Consider the following 26260-nt stretch of genomic DNA (forward strand, 5'->3'; position numbering starts at 1 on the left):
CTACACTCTCCCGTGACATAACCTACTAGTACAAGCAACAACATTACCATCATACATAAAGCAAGCGAGACCTACAACCATCCACGTCCACACACATCCTCCTCCAGGAACCCATGACCTGCAATGAAAAGCATATACACACTTTATCAGTTTACTTTATTAAAACATATACAAAGCAAGACAAAAGAAAGCATATACAAAGCAAGACAAAAGAAAGCAAGGCAAAGTCATTAACTAATTCTAGAAAGACAAACTCATTAACTAATTAAAAAAAGTTTTAAGAAGATTAAACTCATAAAATTAATTCCACTCACCAAGTTAAAGCATTTCAGATATGAGTTTGTTTTTTAGAGCCATTTCTTGATCAGAAAGTGTATCTGAATTCTTTGCTAGTAACCTATCAAGGAGTTTCTGGCGGGAGATGTTCTTTTTCTCCGCTAAAATGCTCTCAATCTGATCAAAGGCGGCTTCATTGACGTGCTTCTTCCGTTTGGCTGCTTTGCTAGCCTTCACACCCGGAGGCCTGACTTCTTCCTCGCCAGCTACCTCCTCTCCTGGCTCCTTCCTTTTCTCCTTTGCACCATCACGCGAGGAAGAGTGTGATCTCCATTTTTGATCAAAACGGAGCTCCCTCCAACAATGTTCAAGGGAGAACTTTGCATTGTAGTCATTAGAAAAGATGTCATGGGCCACCTTCATGACATCATTCTCATTTTCACCACTCGCATGCTGCTTCAAAGCAGCTTCATGACAACCCACAAACTTGCAGACTTGTTCGTTTACCCTTCCCCACCTCTGCTTACATTGACTCCACTCCCTAGGGAGGGAGCCAACGAGCAGAGGGCTTGCGTTCACATACTCCTCTATGCGCTTCCAAAAATGGTCCACCTTCTGCTCATTGCTAATGATTGGATCCTTGCTGGTGTTCAACCAAGCACTGATCAGCACCAAGTCTTCTTTCGTGCTCCACTTCCGCCTTTCCGGAGCTTTTGCAACCTCAAAACGTCCTAAATCTATTGGGGGACAGCTATGAGAAGTAAGAAGGTTCACAAACCCGGGAGAGTTTAAGGGAAAAGGATCCATTTTGGTTTTAAGTTTTAAGTTTTAAGTTTTTGGTTTGTGTTTTTCAGATGTCGATTTCCTATGTTTTTAAACTAGTTTTTGGTTTGAAAGTACAAAGAATTAAACACCTAAAATTTATTACACTTAACTACACAACTACTACTTCACAGAGACCATTCAATAAACATCAAATCAGTTATTAAAATTTATTAATTACTCAACTCAACCATATTAAAACATTCATTACGCAACTGCTACTCTAACCTACTACAGCAACCTAAAACATTCATTACTCAACCTACTTCAGTTCTACTTCAAGTGTGGTTAAGGAGGTTCAGCGTTACCTTTTCTCTCAGTCGAAGCAGAGCTTCTCCAAGTCCGCCACCTGCACAGACAGGTTATAAAACTGCCCAGTGAGGCTATCTACCTCCCGAGTGAGGGCTTGAACCTCTCCCTGTACAAGGAAATGACAATCAGATAGTGTTAGTAAGTGTTAAAAAATTTTAGGAAATTATAACTAAATGAAAAGCAAAAGTCCAGAACTCATGTTACCTCGAGTCTCTGAATCTTATAATTCACCTCCGGCACAAACTTGATCAGCACCTCCACCTCCTCCACACGCCTAGTGAGGCGTTCGATATGCTCCTCCATGCCAATGACCCAAGGTTGACGATAATGCAACCCATCAGCCTTGGTAACAACCAAAAAAAACAATCACATTCTCGGTTAATACTCGTATCAACAAAGAAACAAAATGACAAAAAATATAAGGAAAACAAGCGGTGTATTACCTCGTAGTTCTTGCAGGTGAAGAACCTCTTCCCAGGAAGAGTGTCGTAGTCGTCCTTCCCACGAACCTCGTGAATTATTCTCCCACCACAGGGACACCTCGTCGGAATCCATGTTTCTGAATCAGCCACGTTTGCGAGCATATTGATGTACTCCTTTTTTCTCTTAGTCTCTCTTATCTCTGTTGCGGGATCCATCTACAATCAAAAAAAAAAATTATTAGAACACAAGACTCAGAATATCAAAAGCAGAATATCGATTTCTAACCCTAACTAGAAATCCCAAAATCGAACTGAAATCGTAGTTAATTGAACCCTAGAACGAACAAGCTTGTCGATTTTAACCAAGAAATCGAATCCCCCTTCTGGATTTGGAACCCTAATACGAAACCCCCAAATCGAATTAAAATCCTAGATAAATGAACCCTAAAACGAACAACCATGTCGATTTTAACCAAGAAATCAAAACCCCCTTTTCGATTTGTAACCCTAAGACGAAACCCCCAAATCGATTTCCCTTAACCTAGAAAGCTCTCGACCTCTCGACCCCAGATCGAATGAATTAAACCGTCGGAGTGGTGGAGACTCACCTCAGATCTTCTATTCCGACGGTGATTTGATCGACAAAATCGACGGGTATCGAGTCGCACAGAGAATCGCCTCAGAGACGGAGAAACCCTAGGTAACGAAGAGAGAAGGGAAAATGAGATATCCAACGCGAAACCCTTTTTTCTCACTCAACACGCGAGCTCGCGTAGCCTCTCCCTCGTCGACGCGTGTCATGAACCCGTATCATACGGGCTCACGCGGAAGAGCCGGTTCACGGGTTTAAACCATTTTTCTCTTTTATTTTAATACAACGGGCCTATGATCCCGAGCCCATGAACCGCGCAAGATCCGCCGCTGCGGATGGTCTAAGCCATCTCCGTTCCAGCTCCAAAACACTATTTTAATGTGATTTTGACACAGAAATCTTCTTTAACCCAACTCCAAAACACTATTTTAGTGTGATTTTGACACAAAAACTTTCTCCAACCCAACACTAAAAATCACAATATTTTAGTGTAACACTATAATTTCACCCCAAATTTGGTGTGATTGGTGTGACACTATTCACCACACTGAAACACTATTTATCCAACTAAAACACTATTCACTTAATTTATTTAATAAAATAGACAATTAAATAAATGACAAATAAAAATATAAATACATATAATATTATAAAATAGTTTTTAGTGTGAAGTTTAGTGTTGTGGTTAGAGAAGAATTTTTTTTTTAGTGCTGAATTTGTATTAAAATAGTGTGGTTTTGACACTAAAATAGTGTTATGAGTGGGAGATACTCCGAGAGACTTAATGGCGCGACTCGCGTCACTCTATTCACCGATTTGGATCCGCGGGATACAAATTAAAGCCGCAACTAGAATTCAATTATTCAAAGAGAAATTGTCGTCCATATTTAGTGTATATAATTTTGTTAATTCAGAATTTACATAATTTTTTTTTAATTCAGAATTAGTTTAGGATTCGTATCAAAGAACTTGATACATACAATTTATAATTTAGTTATATACTTATATGGAATGTAATTGTGTAAATTAAGGTGAAAAGTAACATAGGCTGATTGCATGTTGCATCGACCGGAAGGTTTTGACTTTTGAGAAATACTTGGAGTGCCAGCCTGAAATACTGAATTTACTGAATTTTTTATATATAAATGCAAATCCAAAAGTAAGCATTTCAAGCATAACCAATCAGCCTGAAATGCAATCAAACTATTTCTCAAAAGTATTTTATAATATTATATGTATTTATATTTTTGAGAAAATACTTGAAATAAAAATACTTTTGAGAAATACCTGAAATAAAAATATAAATACATAAAATACTTTTGAGAAATACCTGAAATAAAAATATAAATACATATAATATTCCAATCAGCCTGAAATGCAATCCAGAAATAATTTTATGCTTGAAATGCTTACTTTTGGATTTGCATTTATATATAAAAAATTCAGTAAATTTAGAATGAAAGTATGACCAGAAACATAAAACAACTTGAACAATATGCTCGTAGACAGAAGCCACAGAACTATGAAAACCTAAAGTGATTCGAAAGTATATCATGTGGGTAGGTTTGCAAAGGTGACCTAGTATCAATTAAATTGTCAGTACTGCAAGATACTGGAAGATACATATTCTTTTTATCCTATATGGGAGAACGAAGAAAATGCTATAAAAGAACTGGTATTTTATTGTATCGCAGGAATTTTAATAAGGGCGAAATTTTATACCCGTAAAAATTTTAACACTGATATAGAGAGAGAATTTCTTATTATAGAGAGAGAAGAGATTGAGGTGTGTCGTTACAATGAACGAAAACGTTCGTATATATAGAAAGAAATTTACTGTGCAAATAGTGCAGCGGACCCCATATCTTTTTATATTTTCAAACATTACGGCTGGCTGTCTTTCATAACACTCCCCTTTGGGGACCGGTGTCACTATCCACTTTCGCTTAACGTCTTTGTTGCCTCGTTAAAAACCTTTCCAGGAAAACCCAATGGGAAAAACCATAGTAAGGTAAAAAGAGTACAACCACGTAAGCTTCCCCTCGAATAAGCAGTCATAGATCCTTCTGATGACGCATTCCAATGTTATGGATGTGTTTTCTGAATACCGAGGTAGGGAGTGATTTTGTGAAGAGGTCGGCTGCATTATCGCATGATCGAACATATCTTACTTCAATCTCTTTATTCTTCTCGAGCTCTTGAGTATATGAGAAGAACTTCGGAGGTATATGTTTGGTTCTATCGCTTTTGATATATCCTTCCTTCGTTTGAGCAACACATGTCGCGTTATCTTCATATAGAATAGTTGGCTCCGTATTTTCGTCAATCACACTGCTTGAACAGATGTGTCGGCTTATTGATCTTAGCCATACACATTCTCTACTTGCTTCATGGAGTGCAATGATCTCAGCGTGATTTGAAGAAGTAGCAACAAGTGTCTGCTTCTGAGAACGCCAAGATATGGCGGTGCCTCCAATTGTAAAAACATATCCTGTCTCAGATCGAGCTTTGTGTGGATCTGACAAATAACCTGCATCTGCAAAACCAATCATATGACCTTTTGAACTTTTAGGATAAAATAAGCCTAAATCAGTTGTTCCTTGAAGGTAACGAAAGACATGTTTAATTCCATTCCAATGTCTTCGCGTAGGAGACGAACTGAATCTCGCTAAAAGGTTAATGGCAAAAGATATGTCAGGTCGAGTACAATTTGCAAGATACATAAGAGCTCCAATTGCACTTAAATATGGGGTTTCAGGACCAAGTATTTCTTCATTTTCCTCAGATGGTCGAAACGGATCATTTTCAACTTTAAGTGATCTAACGACCATCGAGGTACTAAGAGGAGTTGCTTTATCCATGTTAAAGCGTTTCAATACTCGTTTGGTATATGTAGACTGGTGTACAAATATACCCTTTCGAGAATGCTCAATTTGTAATCCTAGACAATATTTTGTCTGCCCGAGATCTTTCATCTCAAATTCTCCTTTCAGATAGTTTGATGCCTTTTGGATTTTGTTTTGAGTTTCAATAATATTAAGATCATCAACGTACACCGCGATTATCACAAATCCGGATGTTGTTTTCTTTATGAAAACACAAGGGCATATAGGATCATTCGTGTATCCTTCTTTTGTTAAGTGTTCACTGAGACGATTATACCACATTCGTCCAGATTGTTTTAACCCATATAATGGTCTTTGCAATTTTATTGCACATAACTCTTTAGGTTTGGAACTTAACGTTTCTGGCATTTTAAATCCATCTGGGATTCTCATATAGATATCAGTATCTAATGATCCATATAAATATGCCGTAACGACATCCATGAGACGCATTTCCAAATTTTATTGGCCGCTAGGCTCATCAGGAATCTAAATGTTATTGCGTCCATAACAGGAGAATAAGTTTCCTCATAATCAATTCCTGGCCTTTGAGAAAAACCTTGGGCTACAAGACGAGCTTTGTATCTTGTAATCTCGTTTTTCTCATTTCTTTTTCGGACAAACACCCATTTGTACCCAACAGGTTTTATATCTTTGGGTGTGATCACAATAGGTCCGAATATGTTTCGTTTGTTAAGCAAATCTAGTTCGACTTGAATTGCATCTTTCCATTTTATCCAGTCATGTCTCTTTTGACATTCATATACAGACTTTGGTTCTGGATCTTCGTTTTCTTCATTTATTTCCTTTGCTAAAAGGTATGAGAAAACGTCATCAATATCATCCATCTCATTTTGTTTTCATATCTTTCCATTATGGATGTAATTGATTGAAATCTCATGATTTCCTTCAGATTCAAGATGCTTTATATTGTCGTTAGATTCACAATTTTCTTCGTCCAAAATATTTTCTGTTATTTTGGGAGTATCATGCTTTTCACATTCCTTACGTTTTCTAGGAAGTTTATCCTTTGAACCAATAGGTCTACCGCGCTTTAAACGTGTTCCTGATTCACGTGTATCAACTGCCGTTCCACCATTTTGTGGTATTTCAATACGAGCAGGAGTATTTGCAGCGGGTATATGTGATTTAGTTACCATTTTGGTATCAGCAAATGCATCAGGTAGCTGATTTGCTATATTTTGTAAATGCATGATACGTCGAACTTCTAGTTCTGACTGTTTCGTAGGAGGATCAAGGTGTAATAATGATGGTACACTCCATTTGATCTCTTTTCCTACTTGTTTATTGTCTCCTCCTAGAGTTGGGAATTCTTTCTCATTAAAATGACAATCGGCAAATCGTGCCGTAAACACATCACCAGTTTGTGGTTCTAGGTATCTTATTATTGATGGAGAATCATAGCCAATATATATTTCCAACCGTCTTTGCGGTCCCATCTTTGTACGTTGCGGTGGTGCTATTGGAATATAAACCGCACAACCAAAGATTTTTAGATGAGAGATATTTGGTTCTTTTCCAAATGCTAACTGTAATGGGGAATATCTATGGTATGCACTTGGTCTTATCCGAATTAGTGCTTCTGCATGCAAAATAGCATGTCCCCATACAGATGTTGGGAGTTTTGATCTCATGATCAATGGCCTTGCAATTAGTTGCAGCCGTTTAATTAATGATTCTGCCAAACCATTTTGTGTATGAACATGAGCAACATAATGCTCTACTTCAATCCCTGATACCATACAATAATCATTAAAAGCTTGGGATGTGAATTCACCAGCGTTATCTAATCTAACTCTTTTAATTGGATAATCTGAGAACTGTGCTCTTAATTTGATTATCTGAGTTAGAAATCTCGCAAATGCCATATTTCGAGATGATAACAAACAAACATGTGACCATCTACTCGATGCATCGATTAATACCATAAAGTAGTAGAATGGTCCACACGGTGGATGTATTGGTCCACAAATATCACCTTGGATTCTTTCCAAAAACTTTGGTGATTCTTTGTCAATTTTGGTTGGTGATGGTCTTATGATTAATTTCCCAAGAGCACACGCATCACATGTCATTTTATTACTTTGGTATATATCTTGGGTTTTTATTGAATGACCATGTGAGCTTTCAATGATTTTTCGCATCATTGTAGTGTCTGGGTGACCAAGACGATCATGCCATAATGTAACATCTTCTGGATTTCTTTTGATCACAAGATGTGATTCTATAGCATCAATATAAGTGTGATGCAATCCAGAAGGAAATTCTGGAAATTTTTCCAGTACAAGGCCTTTGCCTGATTTTTCAGAAGTTATATACAAATACTTCTTTCCATTCTCAGTTGCAGACTGAGTGTTATACCCTTGACGGTATATATCTTTGAAACTCAACAAATTTCTCTTAGAATTTAGAGAATATAAGGCATTATCTATGGAAAACTTTGTTCCATTAGGCAACATAAAGTTTGCCTTGCCAGTTCCTTCGATCAGGTCTGTAGGACCTGATATTGTGTTTACAATCATTTTTACTGACTTTAAAGTAGAGAATTATCTCTTATCCTTCAGTATAGTGTGCGTTGTGCCACTATCTGGTATGCAAACTTCTCTATCAATTTGTTTAGTTGTTGTTCCATTTTCTTTCTTATCCATTTCTGTAACACACAGTTAATATTAATAAAGAAAATAAACTTTCATAAGTAAAAATATTATGCATCAATAACAAGTACACAATAATTATACATTAGATATTTTGAAATACAACATTATTTTGAAAGTGAAATACATAATATTTTATGGCATCACTAGGCATTATTAAGCATGATCAGTACAAGCACTTCAATTATTTTGATGAGTGGCCTCGTCGAAATCTCCCATAAAGTCAGAGGATTCGAGGTATGTCGATGTTGTACCCACAAGGTGTTCATTGAGATTTACTTCCTTTGCCTTGCCTTTAATAGATTCTTGGTACAATTGGCATAGATGCCGAGGAGTTCGACATACTTGAGACCAGTGTCCCTTCGATCCACATCTGTAACAGACGTTCTCATTTTTATGAGTAGGGTTTTCTTGGGTTTCTTTCCCTTTTACCCGATCAGATCGATTCCATGTGTTGGATCCCCTTCCTCTTGGGTTGTTACTCCTTTCATGGTTGCGGTTAAATCGATAACCACGACCACGACCAAAACCACGATTGTGACCACGGCCACGACCACGCCCACGATAGGAATAATTTCCTTTTTCCGGATTTTTTATATCCGTTGCATTTACCTCAGGAAATGCTTTGGTTCCCGTGGGTCGGGCATTGTGGTTTTTAATGAGGAGTTCATTATTTCTCTCCGCTATCATAAGCGCCACAACGAGTTCAGAGAACCTCGTATACCCACAATTTATATATTGTTCTTGTAGAACATAATGATTTTTGTGGAACGTTTGGTAAGTTTTCTCGAGCATTTCTGCTTCCAAGACAGGCTTACCGCAATAATCTAATTGCGCCGCTATTCTCAATATAGCGAAATTGTATGTTTCCACTTTTTCAAAATCTTGAAATCGTAGATATTTCCACTCATTAAGTGCATGAGGGAGAGTAATTTTTTTTTGGTTATCAAACCTCCCATTCAGAGCTTTCCAAAGATCTAAGGGATCTTTGGTTCTCGCATAATCATGCGTAAGATTTTCATCTAGATGCCTTCTCAGAAATATCACGGCCTTAGCCTTTTCATGAGAGGTTGATATATTGTCGTCTTTTATTGTTCCGAGTATTTCCTCGGAATCTAGATGAAGCTCCATGTTTGTAACCCATGCCGTGTAGTTTGTCCCAGTTACTTCCAATGCCGGAAACTGAAGTTTCTCGATTTTTGCCATTTGTATTTCTAAAGTACATAAATAAAAATTATTAGAATATTATTAATATTAAAAGGAACCGTTTACATTAATCATGCAAGTAATTACAAGGAGAAGCGAATGTAAAAAAAATTAAACCGATATTCATCTTAAATTCACTCGGAGTAAATTCTCCAACGAATAAACCATAAATAGAAACACAAATAAAAATGGCACATAAAAACAAAAGTGTGCGAATCATCTTTCTTGAAATGAAAAATCGGAGGAGAGCGATTTGAAATTTTTTTGAGAGAAGATGAAATGTTTTGGATGATGAAATAGAGTGAAAATGAGTTGTATTTATAGATGAAAATCACTGTTCATGACCGTTGGAGAAAGGAGAAATTTTTGAAAATTTTTCTTTGTGACCGTTGGGGTTAAATCGAGTGCACCAAAAATTAGTCTGAAAATATCGTATTAAACGGTCAATCAAATCTATAAAATTTCATAAAAGTAAAAAATTATGACAATGAAATATTTATGTTATGACAACAAATCATGCGACGGCTCAGCTGATCAATGCAGAGTAATAAATAAATTATACGGCGGCTCGGCCGACCAATTAATAATAAACAGAATATAAGGCGGCTTGGCCGACCAATAAATAATAAACAGGATATAAGGCGGCTCGGCCGACCAATAAATTAATTAAATTACTAATAAATAATATATGCGGTATTCCGGCTATTATAACATGATATAAATAATAGTAGAGGCGGTATACCGACCATTATAGCAGATACAAATAAATTTTACCAAAATTGAGAACGATCGTGCTGATAACGTGTTATAAAAAGAACTGATATTTTATTGTATCGCAAGAATTTTAATAAGGGCGAAATTTTATACCCGTAGAAATTTTAACACTGATATAGAGAGAGAGAATTTCTTATTATAGAGAGAGAAGAGATTGAGATGTGTCGTTACAATGAACGAAAACGTTCGTATATATATAAAGAAATTTACTGTACAAATAGTGCAGCGGGTCTCACATCTTTTTATATTTTCAAACATTACGGCTGGCTGTCTTTCATCACAGAAAACATATTCTCCTATATTCATTTTGATAGAAATATAGACAAATACATAAATACAAAATCTTTTTCTACGTATGAAGCTAAACAAGAAGTCTACAACTTGGGCACTGAAGATGTCTTTGTCTCTGAGTTGAAATCTGAGCTGGAAAACATGCATGCCACTAAAGACTAAACACATCGATGCTCTATATGTATATATATTGTCATCAAATTATTCAAGATCAGTGATCGTTTTTTTGCGTTATATAGCTTTAGTCTATAAATGTCGAGATTAATCTCAATATCGTTATGGAAAATTTGATCATTAAGAAGATAAGTCCTAGGACCATGCACTGCTGCACACACATCTTATCCATGAGTCGTTCATCTTATCTTAAGTTATACTAATTATCTTAATAACAATATACTATTTTAGTTTAGATGTGAGCGTAGTTACATTAAACAAATTAAAATGGAGCCAATATAACACGATGGTTTTATAAGTCTGAAGCAGAGCAATTGACTGATTTTGGAGGCATTTGTTGACATCACATTTACCAATCTTTATCATTTCTAAGTCAACAATTATAAAACACACACACAAGTATACCTCGATTTTTCCCAACGTTCAGTATATCATCTTCACCTGAATTGGGGTTTAATAGTTAATCTCACTGATATAGTTATAACGTGTCGGCATCGATATTCAACAGAATTTTTTCTTATTAAGAATTCATTATTATAATATGAGGATTTTGTAAGATATATATACAGTACATAAGTAAAAATGTATGTTTATGATCTATTATTATTGACAATGCACTGTATAATACATAATACACGGTTATCAAAACAAATTAAATATTATACGAATCAAAAATATTAGGGTGAGAATAGGGTATATATGTATATCAGAAGAACTAACTCTAGAATTTCCGAACGTGGGTCTATGACGAATCAATCAAAGACTTAAAATCCATAAGTTTTTCGCCAAAAAGGCAAGATATCGAAAGGGATAGTCTATCAGTATTTTGATGGAATGTCATTTACAACTTAGTCCTTACCCTTCTTTAATATTAACAACCATTGAACTATATATATATATTATATCCATTTTTATATAATTATAAAATTTGCCCAAACTCATTAGAACATAAATATCGCTGTTTCTAATGGAGGTTTTTGAATTGTTTGTGGATCCCACTGACGCGTGGATCCCACAAAAATTTTAAAAGTCAGTCTCTAAAATTACGAAATAAGAATCGGTCTTTGAGAAATTTTTGGACTGTTTGCGGATCCCACCGACACGTAGCGGTCCCGGTCCGCGATTGGTTTATTATTATTATTATTTTTTTTAGAAAACAAAAAGGAAAAAAAAAAAAATTAAGGACCGCATTGGGGTTTTACCGATAATCATGGTCTTAATGCTTAAGTGGTTTTATATTTACGTGGTTCCTATTGTAACAACCCTGGTTTATTGTACGGGTTATGTATCATAAGGAAAAAACATAAAAACCGTGATTACCGTGTTTTGATGTTGCTGTATATTGATATGTAGGATTGATCATTTAATAGTATTTCGTATCAAGCAAAAAAAAATACTTGGATCTAGAGCTTTAAGGCCGTATGTTGAATATTTTACTAGGTTTCCATGAATCTAGGCGAGGATTATCAACTCTTCACTGAAAACTGCATGCAGTGCCTCATCTTGTCTTTTCACTTTTTGTTGCAACAAATCAATGCATGTTGCTCTAATTTCATCACATTCACAATTGATTTGGATTGTATATATGATTTGGCCGGAAGGTTGGACAGCTTTTGGTTCGAAGTTACATAAATTCATGAGAAAAAAGACTAGTATCTTGAGTTTGATCTTGTTTACAGAAGTAGAAATTTGAAAGTAAGGAAAAAATACCTAGCTCGGATTAAAAATTCATATTTTTTTGTTAGGTTTTTCATATTGGTTAGTTTTTTTTATTGTTGGTTAGTTACTTGTTTAGAAAGCATGTTTGTTAATCAGTATGGTAATCATTAATTTTCACCTAAACTCAAGCATAGGGTCATATCTACACTCGAATCTTAATAGATTAATCTTTTCTCTAAGCCAATCAAGTTAATTTCAAATGATACAATCATTGTCATGGAACTGGTGGTATTCGTTGATCTATTAACGTCGTAATATATAGTGATATAAGACTGTCGGCTATCTTCGAATTACCTTCCCATGTAAAGTAGAAGTTTGGTTATCAAATAAATATAATTAGAAAAATCTTTATAAACTAATGAATTCGATTCAGTGACTGAAATTTGATTGATTTGATTCGTTAAAGCACGAAAATGAAGGTTATAGAAGTGTGTGTCATTGGCACCTATATAACGCTTTTGTTAGAAACGAAAACTCATTACTCCATAATTTTATTGACATTTCAATATTAATAGAAGGCAGAAAAGCTACTCAAAACTTCAAAGTTTCTGGTTATTAGTAAATCATATTAAGAAAAGAGGCGACGATACACCATATGACCTCTAGAAGTCATTACAATTGCAAAATGAACTTCTTGAATCAAATGAGGAAAATAAAAAGAATGCATTTCATGCTATCATGGAGATAACTATCGAAAATAGCATTCTTAAGAGTCATCAATTTTTCCTCTTGATATATTCTAAAGATTGTAAAAATTAAAGGTCTAATAAATTCATCTAAATATAAAAATGTTTTTTTTAAACGGTTCCATTAATTTATGATGATTTCGGAGTAAAACAATCATGTAATTATAACATAATAATAATTTTAAACAAAAATATTTCATACGTATATTACTCTCAAATCTATCTATCTATTTATCTATAATAATAAAGTAGACTTACCTTCTTTCTCATGCCTCCACATCAGCAAGGAGATAGGGGCATTTCGCGCCAGCTGGCATCATGTTTTTAACTCCTTTTCGATTATAAGACAATGAAATTTGTTAACCGGACTATTGTTCTCTTAGGCCCAATTGTTTTTAGGGTTTGGTCAATCTTCATCCACAGTTTCTGCCTTTAAGCGACGATTCTTGGGATCTCGAATCCTAGAAACGTCTTTGTGACTTTTACATCTTTCCGCAAGTAGAGCCATTTATCCAAGCATTAACGTCGATAAAACCGCAGCTTATTAGCTTCACCCTCCTCTTGATTCATCTTCCTCATGACAAAAACCGCTCATCCAAAGTTACGTCACCGTGCGTAGCCTCTACACATTCGAACACATCCTCAAGGAAGGAGCTATGTACTAACTTAGTTGAAATGAAAGTAAGAGAAGGGATCTGTCAGATTAAGGAGAAGGAATGCGATTCTTACACTAAAGTCATGTGTAGTAGATAGAGATGTCCACAATATCTGCGTAATGGGTTATAAACTCAAATTATGTTTTTATGTATCACGCTTTTCAGCTCATTTTGTTTTTTTTTGTAGTCTAGAAACAAAACAGTGTCTCTGTGTTTTGATTTTTAAACTGATCCTGAACAAATGATTTTCGATATTGATCTGTTTCAAAGCCTTTTTGGAGTGAATGACTGTCTGTTGCTATATATGTTTAACTAACATCTCTATAATGCCATCATGCAGGTGGACCGATAGTCTCAACCCTTGCCATTGCTTTCAGCTCGCTATACTTCTAGGTCAGAGAAGCTATGGACGATATGGCACAAAAGAATCATGCGACATTGCCTGCAGATTTTGTTATTGGCTGCTTGCGATTGAAGATTACCCACATGAGTTCTCTCGACCAGGTAAGATTCATTGCTTAGATTAGGCGTTTCCATTTTCCATGCAGACACAAAAAATTTAGTGTTCGCTTGCATTACACGACACATATCAGTTATCATATATGGTTTGATTACTTGCTCACATCATAGGTTTGAGAATAGCATAGAGAAGAGTGTCTCTTAACTCATATGTTTATTTTTCCTTTCACTTAATTTTGCAGCCAAGCATCCTTATCCACTCAACTACAGAGTCGTGATATACATACAACATATAGGTGTAGGTGTATGTGTAGGACATGCATGGCAAGAAGGTAAAGAACTCCAACGAGTTCTTCAAAGATTATGTACTGGTATTCTTATGGTCAAAAATACAATTTAAATTAGGGAAGCTTCTGCTAATATAGATTGCAAGCTGTTTCACAAGAGCCTTTGTTAACTTTTTATTAAAAGTTGTATACATTGTTTTTTCAAATTTTGGATCGCTGCAGTCAAAATTAACAAAATACCTATTTTCAATTGCTTCTGTACTGTGCAGTTCCTCTTCTTAGATTCCAATGCTCATGGTTTTGGTAAAAGTAAACTCTATAGCGCGAGTTAGTCATGTTTTAACTTATCTGTAGACTTTAAAAATGAGAACAAGAAAAAATCGTTGTGTTTAGAATTAATTGTCAATGTTCTTCATGTATTCCTTGGCAAGCTTTATTTCCAATATTCGTTTTTGTTCCTTAATGAGCGTGTAGCCTGATTCCAGAAACCCTCCCATCTTTTTGCTCTTCGCACAAAATTTCATATGCTCTCAAGTGAAATCAATGTTTTAGAATTTTGTAAGAGCAAGAGAGAGAGAGAGAAAGAGCTCACTCTGAAGCTTGAGGTGGCATTAAACTTTAAGAACTGAGGAACCTCTTCGGTCTTTTTGCACCTGATAAGAGTTTCCCCTTGAATCTCTATGCTCTGTTGATAAACCATAATGTTCAAGAGATGGCGGGCATATATTAATCATTGGATCAAATAGAGTAGCCGGAGTCATTCATTGCCAAAGAGGAATCAGTAGAAGAGGTGCCTAAGCGAGATGAAAATGGTGAATGTGGAAGAGGAAGAAGATTGTAGTGGCGGAAAATTGAAACGTCAAGATATGTTTGCAAGCACCATTAAACGCATTTACTTCAAAAGTCTGAAGGCTTTAAATTGAATTTTTTTTAATCCAATCAGATTTATTAATTTAAAAGGCTTTAACCCTTCTAAGAGCATCATTATCCAGAGTTTTTTAGGGCAGAGTTCATAGGGTAATATAAGAAACAGTTTCTTAATCTTTTAATGATGTACTGTAAGAACACTCAAAACCGGAATCAAATGATTCTCACTTCTAACAACACTCAAAACCACTTTTCCTTTTTTTAATTCACTAAAGGATGTTTTTATCTGACGTCTATAAAATTTGATTTTCATCTAAATTCATTCAAGTTACTACAATTTTTATTTAAAGTCATTAAACTTTCTATAATGTCAAAACTCAAAACCAAGCATAATTTTGGTTGTGTTCAGCATTTGTAGAAAAAAATAACAATTTTTCTGACTTTTGTCATTTTCCTCTCCAAAATAGGATGTTAAGATAAGAAATAATAATATTTAATAAAAATAGTCATTTAGTTACTAAAGTTTCTGCAATGTCAAAACTCAATGCTAAGCACAACCTTGGTTGTGTTCAACATTTGAAGAATAAAAAAACAGACTTTTCCTGATTTTTTTCATTTAACTCTCCAAGATAGGAGGTTAAGATAAGAAATAATAATATTTAATAAAAAATATAATTATTTACTTAAATTAAATATTTTTTAAAAAAATAGAGCCAATAGCACATAAGTCTATGTTCTCATGGTACCTACACGATAGTTCAGTTGAGGAACTTTTGTTATCTTCTCTCTTAAATCAATTCCATCAACGTGTTGGACTACTTCGATCCAGGCTTCACATCAATATTATTGTCAAATTGCCAACCATGGCTAAATAACTTTCATGAAAAATTGCAACATTAAACAAAAGCACCAGCCAATAAAACCTCGGACACTATAGTCCACAAATACGTAAAAGAAAATACACTTCTACCAAAACTAACTACAAACTACAAATATAACACAAATAAAAAACTCAACTATGAAATATATAGTTAGATGTACTGTTTACCCCCTTCCATTAACACAAGCTGTAACCACAACAACCAACTCTCGAATATAATAACGAACATCGTCATTTAGAAAATAAATAAATAAAACAGCATTGTTATCTAATTTACTTGAACCAGAATTAATAGGAACTAGAATGTTTATCAGATACCAAGCCGGACTTTGTTATCCAAAACCGAAAAAAATGAAATAACTGAACCATATCCAAACGAAATTTCATCAGAATCTAAATGATTCATATATCTCTATAACCGAAAAATTAGAAATAGAAAAAGAACTAGAAATGAATAAAAAACTGAACACCGATGCCTAAAACCAATCCACAAATATACACAAACCAATAACCCAACAAGATCTTTTTATCTTAAGACAGTTGAAGACACTTCTGTCATGGCGCCCACATCCTGTTTCCACAACCTGAACGTAGAATATTTTGCATCTGAACTACTGAGGATGGTGTTTCATCATACACTTAATGAAGTTATGCTTAGAAAACAACAACCCTGAAGCACACTATGTTGAGGGAATAAATCAGTTGTTCTTCCATCACAAATTAATCAAAGCACTCAATCACCTACGCCATTCTACTTATGGAAAATACGATGAGGGAACATACCTTTGTGGTTTATTACTTCTGTACACAGGAAAAATCAAAGAGGGGAAAAAGATCCTAGATACCTTTGACTGGGAACACACTATCTATATCCAACCATTGCTGGAGAAAGATAAAAAAAAAACACTCGGTGTTTACGGTATTCCTCTGAAGGACATATATCTAAACAACATGGCCAGACTCAAACCTCCACGAAGTTGCGACCTCCAAAACATGGATCATCTATGCAAGAATTGTTACTACTTTCTAAGAGTGGGGAAATTTTTCGATTAAATTTCTCATAGATAGAAAATTATGTTATTGTTAACTTTACTTTTTAAAGACCAAAGGGAAATTGCATTACTTCTATCAAGAAAAAAATAAAAAAGTTTATTTATTGTTTACTCTATTTAAGATAAAACTATAAAAGGCAAAGTATTGAACAATTAGTAGTAAACAAAGAAAACATTGCATCGCTTCCATTATTAAAAGCCTCTTCCATTATAGCTCCGCATGAGACAAAAATGCATTAAAATGATGTCCAAAGCCAACATACTCACAAAATAAACACATGCATTTACATTATTTTACCTTTGGAACATCAACTTTACATTATGTTCAAAGTTTAAGTATATCAACTATGGTGCAATTATCACATACTTATCTTACTTATATTTAAATCAAACGATAAAAAGAGATTAGAATACATGACTAACAACTAACAAATGGAACAAATAAACAAATTGAACTCAATGAAAAATAAAATATCTGACCCGGCGCTAATACCCCTAGCCTCTCATAATTTTTGCCCCCAAGTTATTTTCTATATTTATGGATTAATGTTTTTCTTCTTGCTTAAATTTGATGCGATTTTTTTTGTTTTGAACATGATGAATTAATGTTTTTCTTCGTTTATCTTCCTTAAACTACCATCGGTTTCGCTAACAGTGAATTCTATACACCTAATCTAATCATAACACCCAATGAAAACAAAAGTTAGCGAGACCACTTCTATTCACCTAAACCAGTCTTGGACATGCGTTATGATCTTCGCTCACTCTTTCTTTCTCTTTGTTTATATTTATACATATCATAAGATTTAGAAGATATTTTATTACAGGGGATGGATGATTGCAGAAGTCACACTTCAAAGTTCAAACCATAACTCTCTCTCTCTCTCTCTCTCTCTCTCTCTCTATTTCTACAGGCCAAAGTTCTTACCTGTACTATGTATATATGTTGCAGATGGACAGTGCAGCTCATTAGTTAAAAACTTATGCAAATGAGAATGGTAGCTACCAAAGGAGTATAAGATAACCTTGCGTTTCTTAGGATTGAGTAACAAATTCATTTCGTAAACTACAAACACAAATAATGGACAACCTATTAAGTCCTCTTCTGCAAAATCTCATTTGATGATTACAAAACATATAGTAGTTTTCATAACTCCACAAGTTCTTCCGTCTGTGAGCCAACATAAGCCAAAGACCCTTCCTGTGCTTTATCATACAACACAGTTTCTTTTGCACCATCAACATCATCATCATCTTCTTCATAGTCATCCTCATCTTCATCTTCATCACTACTAGTGATATAATTGTCTTCATCATCATCATCAGTTCGGTAAACACCAGCAAGGATGGTTGTCTTCTCATCTATAAGACCAGTAACTTCCTTAGCTTCCTCCAGATCATCTTCATCCTCATCACTACTAGTGATATAATTGTCTTCATCATCATCATCATCATCATCAGTTCCATCAACTCCAGCAAGGCTCGTTGTCTTCTCATCTATAAGACCAGTAACTTCCTTAGCTTCCTCTAGCTCATCTTGACTTGAGGCCAATGATAAAAGCACATTCTTAGCTTTCTGATCAGGTGGAACACCACAACTCTCCATCTCCTTGTACCAACTAAGAGCGCTCCCGAAATCCTTGCACCTCCCAGACGCATCCATGATCGTTGTTAAGATGGTTTGGTTCGCTTTGATGCCACTTAACCTCATTTTCTCATATACCTCCATAACCTTATCAAGATCGTTTGCTTTGGCATAACCTTTTATCATTGTCCCATAGGTTACTAAATTCGGCTCAAAACCATCTACTTTTATCCTCTTGAAGAATTTCTCAGCACCTTCCATGTCTGAAGCATTTACATACGCTGATAGCATAGTTGTGTAAGAGCATAGATCCGGATAAAATCTGCAAGAAAAATATGTTCCTTTACCAATCTAAAATGTAGAAGCAACACAGTTCATATTAGGGCTGGGATGTTTCAGTTAGGAGTTCGGTTGGTGTTTTTCTAGAAAAGTTCTGTTTTCGTTCGGCAATCGGTTACTTCGGTTTTCTTAAAAAAAAATATATATATATATATATATATATATATAACCAAACCATATCAACACTTGAACCAAACTAACTGAACTAACCAAATTTAACCGAACTTATCCGAAATTTTAATAAAATTAAACTAAAATTTAACCTACCCAAAAAATTTGTAGGATTTTCAAAAACCAAACTAACCGAATACCGAACTGAACTTTATTTTGGGTTATTTCGGTAAGATTTATGATGAACCGAACTAACTTAAAACCAAACTATCCGAACCCGCAGGCCTAGTACATAACGATATAACTACTTTTTTACCTGTCCCGTCGCATGCTTTTAAAAACGGTCTTTGCTTGCTCCACCATTCCAGAAATAGCAAATGCATCAAGCAAAATGTTATAGGCTTTATGCGTGGGCCTGATGATAAATAAAGACAATAATATATCCAGAAGAGAGACCATTCTGTAGAACCTTCAGCAATAACTAGTTGGAAACTGACCTTACACCAGCATCAAGCATCTCTTCAAAAACAGATAAAGCTTCTTCCTCTCTCCTTGCTCTTCCATATGCTTTAATAAGCAAAGCATAACTTACAACATCAGGTTGAATACCAGATCTTTGCATCTGCAAAGTTAAAAAAGGATTAGATCACTACTATCACAGGCCAATACTTATAAGAAAGGATCATTCAGAATCACCTGGTCATAGATCTTAGAAACTTCTTTATAGTTAGTTTCAAAGGACATAAGACTATTGTAAGTAACAGTAGACTGTGGAACTCCTTTCTCAGCCATTGAAGCAAACACTTTTCTAGCCTTCTCATAGTTTCCAGCCTTCTTGTACATGTAAATCATCATGTGATACATCTTCTGATCCGGCTTCAATGGCGATATCTTCTCATCTAAAAGAGTCTCGAAAACCTCTTCAGCTTCTTTAAACTTGTTCCCTTCCACGAAAGTCTTGAGTATGATCTGATAAGTTACAGCAGAAGGCTCTGGCCCTGAAGACTGCATCCTCCGGAATATGGCTTCAGCGTTGTTGCATTTGCCTCCTCTTCCGTAAGACTCCATGAGAGCGGTGTAGGAGATCACGTTTGGACTCGAGCCCATCTTGCTTAGTACGCTTAAAACCCTCTCGGCTCCGTTGAAGTTTCCTAGCTTCCCATAAGCTGTGATGAGCATCAGAAAGTCCATTTCGCTGAAGTTCCACCAGTTTTGGTATCTAAGCCATTCAAGAATCTGCAAAATCAAATGAAACAAATTGAACAAAATATTAACAGTAGACTAAAGATGGTTCATCTAATATCTCTCTACTAACTTCATGAACTTTGTTCAAGACTGTAAAAACAGTTTCATTCTCCATACCTCACTGACGAGGTTCCATTTCTTTAGCTGCTTGAACCTAACCAAAGTACCCAAAACAAGGTCCCTGGGAAGACCTTGGTCACCGTCAGTTCTGTACTGCCTAAGGACTGAAACTGCAGAGCCAGTGGATTCGATCTCTAGCATTAGCCCTCTCCATCTCTTCTGATCAACCTCGTCTGCTGCATCTTTGAAGACCTCCATCTTCCTCCTCTTTTGCAAGAACTTCCTTGGGGCCAGCATCCCCATACACACAACTCTGAACCGGTTTTGGATTTTAACACCAACATTGATGATATTGTTCTGTAGTTTCCCCTGGCTGACACAGAGATAAACACAGAGAGCTTCAGTAAATGAAAACAGCTTAAGGATACAGAACGAAACCACATCACGTTTTTGTCTCAGAGAGACTTTCAGTAAACGATAAACCCGATAAGGATTACAGATTAAGCTTACACAATCGATTGAATTAAACGAAGCCCAGCACGGGTTTTCACAGAAACTCGTAAAGGCGGTGCCTTTTTCAATGAAGGACGAAACAGAGTCTAGAACAGAGCATGTCCAGAACCTAACCAAACTGAGAGTTGTTCGAGAAAAGGTAAGGAAGTAGATATGAAAGAGAGAAGAGGAAACCTGAGATTACTTGATGGAACTGAGACGAACGGCTTGAAAATTACAGTTTGTGACATCTAAAGTTCGTAGCTTTCTCCTCTGTCGCAGCAGCTTAAGAGGACGAAGAAGAAGAAGCGAGCTAGCTATTCTTTCTCTTATCCTTTCAAATTAAAATTTCGAAGTTGTTATTTTTCTTTTACTTTCTTTTTGTATTACTTGAGCATTTATAAAATGATAATTCTCCTAAATAAACCATTTTCAAATTTTGATTACGAAAATACCACAAGCAGAAAAATGACCAAAATATTTTATTTAATAGGTAAAATAACACTAATACCTTAGATATAACAAATTAAAAAAATAAAAAAGTTTATATTTTATAGTTTTAGATTATATGTTTTCAAATTCGAACTTTTTTATAAATTTTTTTTTTTTGAAATTTTACTTTTGTAATTCGAAAATACTTTTTGAAACTATTTTTAAAATTTTTATTTTCAAATTTTTAATATTTATTTTTTATTTTATAAAATTTTAAACCTCAATCTCAAATCTCCACCCCTTAATTTTAATCCCTGATGTTTGGATTAGTTAACCTTAGAGGTATAAATGTATATTTACCTCTTTAATGAAATATTTTGGTCATATTCCTCCTTATGATCTATTTTTGTGACCAAAACTTTTTCAGTGCTATACTAGGATATTTATCTTTATAAAATCTTTTAAAAAGTTTACTCAATTTTTAAGTTAACACTTAACACTAATGTTTTTAAACCTAACCCAAACAGGCGGTCGAACCAAATTAAATTGTGAATTACAAAAAAATGTCCAAATCATATGTATAAAAGTAGGTTTATTTGCAATTTGCCATAAAAGTAAACTTATTAATTATTTTTGTTCAACTCATAAAAATATTTTTTTTTACTTTTTTTCTATTTTTTAACAACATTATTTTTTTTTATATTTATTTTTTAAAATTTCATAACTCACAATGGAAAATATTTGAAATTTAAAATTAGTTTAAGATTTAAGTCAAAAATATTAGTTCTGTAATTGATTTTTATTTAGTTTGTATCTACATTTGATTTATAATCATTTCTATTGAAAACTTTAGTAAGTAAATTCAGTTATGTTTGTAAAATTTACTATATAATTAACAAAAAAAAAAATCAGTTAAGTTAAATTTTTAATTTGTGATTAAATCCAATTTTAATACGGTTGAATTGTCATAAATCATAATTTAAAAATAATCCGGTTCATTATGGGTCCGGTTTTAAAAAAGATTGGTTTAAACACAAAAATGGAGGCGTTAAGCAAGTTGCGTAAGGACAAATCGTGATATACTCATATCTCGTTCGCGTTTTCCGATTTCTTTTGTTTTGTTGCGTCTACGTTTTTATTAAATGTTGTAGAATATAAACAAAAGCCCGTTAGAGTGTATTTCTAAGCCCATTTTAGCCATTTAAACTGTTTTTGAAGCCTTTGAGCTCATATCTATAAGAGGAAATAATAATCACATTATCAACTTAACAATGTTGATTTGCGTATCACTCATCCAAATATAAAAATAGATGATACAAGACATCTTGTTGTTCTCAATAAAAGTATTAATATTTGACTGTACTGCCTTAGTAGAACCGTATAATACATTTCTTAAGTTTCATGTTTATGCCTCTAAAATAGATAATAAGAATAATATCAGGGAAACAACATTTTTCCACGTCAGCCAGTTTTACCCATACGAAGACTGTCGGTGGTAACCGGTGTCGACAGTTGACTTTGTTGTCCCACCTGAGACCCAAATCTCATCATGTCCATTGGTTGTTGGACTGTTTGAGTCTGCATGTAGTTTCAACATTACACATCAGATATTCAACAAGCTTTTTGAAAAATAATTAATAACAAGACTCTTCTCCTTAAAACGTTGCACTAACCTGAGTGGTTGCCGGCATCGGTGGAAACCCACCCATATACCTAGCAAGCTGCTCCGACAACATTTGGTTCTGTGCTTGCATTTGAAACTGTACGGCCGGGTTTTGACATACTAAACCGGGATGGTTATGTGCAGCGGGTCGGTTCATAACCGGAAATTGAGGCATTTGCATTTGACTCTGCATAGCCATCTGATTTATATATTGAGATGACTGTACACCGGGAAACATCATTGGAGTCGCTGCTGCTGCTGCCGCTGCCGCCATTCCACTTCCCATCCACATCACTTGGAGTTGCATTTGAAGTGTTTTTAAGTAATCAATGGCTTCATCCAAAATCGACGCTTTATCTGTCTACAAATTTAATAACATACAATCAAGGTTGGTTTTGAGATTCTGGAAGTTATAAACAATTAAGTAAAGATTTTAGTTTAATCTTCTTCTAAATAATTTAGAGACCTATGTTAATGTAAATTATATCTTCTTAAAGGGAACTTACTTTACTGCAATGAGGTATAAGTTCTTGAAGAGCTTTCATTCTCTCATTGATCCGATCTCTCCTCCTCTATAATAAACCAGGATCACAAAAAATAACAACATTTGAATGTTTTAAATAAGAATTTCACCTCGAGACTAACTGATGTTGCTATAACAAAAAATAATGAATATGCAATGTAAGAAATACATACCCTTTCTGAGAGATTATGAACTTCAGCCGCGCGGCTTCTTCGGGTAGATCCTGACCGTTGGCTAGATTTGTTACCCATGGCTTGATCATCGGTTGACATCAAACGTGCATCAGACTGAGACATGGATTCTTGATCAGTATCCATTACATGTTTTCTTTTACGGCTAATGGTTACACTTCTCCCACTTTCAGTTTCTTTGCTGCAACCGGACGAGCCACCAGACGAAGTGTCAAGTCTTTCTTCAACGTTCTTGCTTCTATCACTCACTGAAACCGGAGGATGGGTCACCTGATTATCATTCAGAGACTGGTTGCTCCCACAATGGCTCGGTCCAACGCTTACAACCGGTGGCCTAAACTTAGGAGGAGCCATGGCTTTAGCCTCCGGTTTAGCCGCCTCTTTGATAGGCAGTGGCTTCTTGGGATGATTTGGACCTTCAAGATGATCGATTGAAGAGAAGAAGTGGGAGGAGAACTCGGATTCGAAGGGGTGATCAACTACATCTTCAGGAGGGTATTGGATCCATGAGACAGTTTCTTGATCTCCCTGAACATTTTCATTAAGTTTTCGTATTGTTTCTTGGTTCTCAAGGTAAGTATTATTTGGTTTTCGTAGGGCTTGATTATGTTTGTGGGTTTGGACTTGGACTGATGGTTCTCTACGGACTTGGCTTTGTAAAACCACTTGACCATCTCTCCATAGTAGCTCCACTAGTTCATCTTCTGGTCTGTCCAAAAACATGAATAATCACATACATATACACAAACAATACAACTTATAATTATGATCAAAATTTTAAAAGTGAAACTGACAATTAGTAAATATATGGGTGGATGGTATACATACCTGACTGATCTTTTATTAGAGGACATGTGAAAATTATCTTCAAAATTCCAATCAGAAAACAGTTGTTCCATGTCAGATCTGTACAGAAGATTCCCAAATAAGAATATATTAAATTACTTTTTACAACTGAATAAAAAAACTAATGATTAGATATATAGTTGATTAAGATAATGTTTAACATGAACTTTTAGACTATTAGGAGCATAAAAGGATGATGAAAGCAATCACCAAACATTGAAATATTTTATACCAAATCCCAACAGTTTAATCATTAGAGAAGATTAGGAAAAGAGTTATAAATAAAAAATCTCATCTCCAGCAATTCAGGAGATAATGATTTAATAGGGCATAAAAAAGTAACTACTTCCATATATAGTACATCTCAAAACCCAAAACGTTTAAAGTAGTTACCAGATTTAGAAGCCCCTGAATGATGAGAAGATCGTCTTAACTATATATGCTTTCTGTTTCACACGTAAAGAAATAGAGCTAAGAGAAGACCCTCTCTCCTAGCTCTCTAGGTTTTTATCTCTCTAGATAAGTCACAAATTTTCAGAAAATGAGAAATGAAAGTTGAAACAGAAGAAGAGGGCATAGAGATAGAAAGGAAAGGCCAAGGTTCTTGCCAGGTTCAGACAGAAAGCGACAAGAGAGGCAAGAGAGGCAGAGTGAATACAGCTACCTAGCGAGCGAGTGAGGGAGAGATAATGATTCGGTGGGCGCAACAGTACTGAAACCCAATCAGGATGAGCGACACGTTACGAGCTTTCAGACAACGAGTTGATTGTTAATGGGACCCATAACCTCTTGGATCATGCTCTGTGGAGGTGAGAGATCTATTGCTCGATTTCTAGTGGTGGATTCTGATCTGTACCTTATCTGAAACACTCTTGACCAATGATTAAGGGTGTTTTTGTCAAATTACCTACACCATAGCCAATAATACGTACTGGAAAACAGTATAGTAATAATTTGATTTCCATAGTTAGAGTTCGGCATATTTTCAACTACGGTTTTATAAATTCATCATCTACTAGAAAATTGAAAGGGTTTATTAATTATCTGAATTCAATTCTGTCAGAGTCTCGTTACAACCAAGATGGAACATTTTCCATATTACATTTAATTCACATGTTGACTACGAACGTTCTTGTGTTATACTATAAATTTGTAACCGACGGTGATATATAAATGTTTTTCGTAAAAAAAATTGTAACCAAAGAAAATTACATTCACGATGTGGTAGTACATGGGGGGCCGTCTTGGCTCGTTGTCATGGACCACAAACGATGGTCCACCCAAATTCTGCTCACATTAATTTTTGAATCCTTATCACTTTAGTTTTCATGTAAGCTCAGTTTTAAACCCTTATCTCGCATAATTTTGTCCGTTGAAAGTGCATAAAATCCCTACCGATCTAATGATAATGAACATATTATGATGATATTATGGATACTTTGAACATTATAACATATTGCAACTTACAAGTTGAGATATTGTGGGGGCGATTATGACTAGAGCATCCACCGAAAGTAGAAGACGTTTTACTTAAAGTCTTTGGGCCTCATTTACTTTTTATCTAAGAAAGAGACAAGTTTGTAATGGCGTCGATTCGAAGCTATAGAAAGCCATCAGCCAAGCAAAGGTAAGTTTTATTTGCAGCCATATATATATAAACAAACAAACACTGGATAAAAATACTTGGTCCCAACAAGCTATTATAATTTTGTTTAGAGATTTATATGATGCAAGTTGT

At 35.0% G+C, this 26260-nt stretch overlaps 3 protein-coding genes across 4 annotated transcripts; all 3 read right to left on the reverse strand.

Moving 5' to 3' along the window:
- Nucleotides 1-1083, reverse strand: LOC106363606 (glutathione S-transferase T3-like). The gene is made up of 2 exons (XM_013803323.1): nt 398-1083; nt 1-118 (listed from the first exon to the last, which is right to left on the reverse strand). The coding sequence occupies exons 1-2, from the start codon at nt 1081-1083 to the stop codon at nt 1-3; spliced, it is 804 nt and encodes a 267-aa protein (XP_013658777.1).
- A 16948-nt stretch (nt 1084-18031) lies between these two features.
- Nucleotides 18032-21277, reverse strand: LOC111197864 (pentatricopeptide repeat-containing protein At3g59040). Its single transcript, XM_022708291.2, has 6 exons — nt 21063-21277; nt 20433-20748; nt 19767-20306; nt 19568-19692; nt 19387-19485; nt 18032-18942 (listed from the first exon to the last, which is right to left on the reverse strand). The coding sequence occupies exons 1-6, from the start codon at nt 21116-21118 to the stop codon at nt 18183-18185; spliced, it is 1896 nt and encodes a 631-aa protein (XP_022564012.1). The 5' UTR covers nt 21119-21277; the 3' UTR covers nt 18032-18182.
- Nucleotides 21278-22535: 1258 nt separating this feature from the next.
- Nucleotides 22536-25709, reverse strand: LOC106368315 (transcription factor PIF5). Of its 2 annotated transcripts, none has more exons than XM_013808237.3 (6): nt 24916-25709; nt 24505-24582; nt 23659-24385; nt 23469-23534; nt 22973-23323; nt 22536-22877 (listed from the first exon to the last, which is right to left on the reverse strand). In XM_013808237.3, exons 2-6 carry the CDS (start codon nt 24573-24575, stop codon nt 22761-22763), a joined length of 1332 nt encoding a protein of 443 aa, XP_013663691.1. In that variant the 5' UTR covers nt 24576-24582; nt 24916-25709; the 3' UTR covers nt 22536-22760. The 2 variants fall into 2 exon arrangements, with proteins under 2 accessions (XP_013663691.1, XP_048620747.1); XM_048764790.1 differs by lacking the exon at nt 24916-25709 and adding an exon at nt 24755-24839.
- Between the last annotated feature and the right edge of the window lie 551 nt (nt 25710-26260).

Source organism: Brassica napus, chromosome C8 (genome assembly GCF_020379485.1).
Source record: "Brassica napus cultivar Da-Ae chromosome C8, Da-Ae, whole genome shotgun sequence".
Classification (NCBI taxonomy): domain Eukaryota; kingdom Viridiplantae; phylum Streptophyta; class Magnoliopsida; order Brassicales; family Brassicaceae; genus Brassica; species Brassica napus.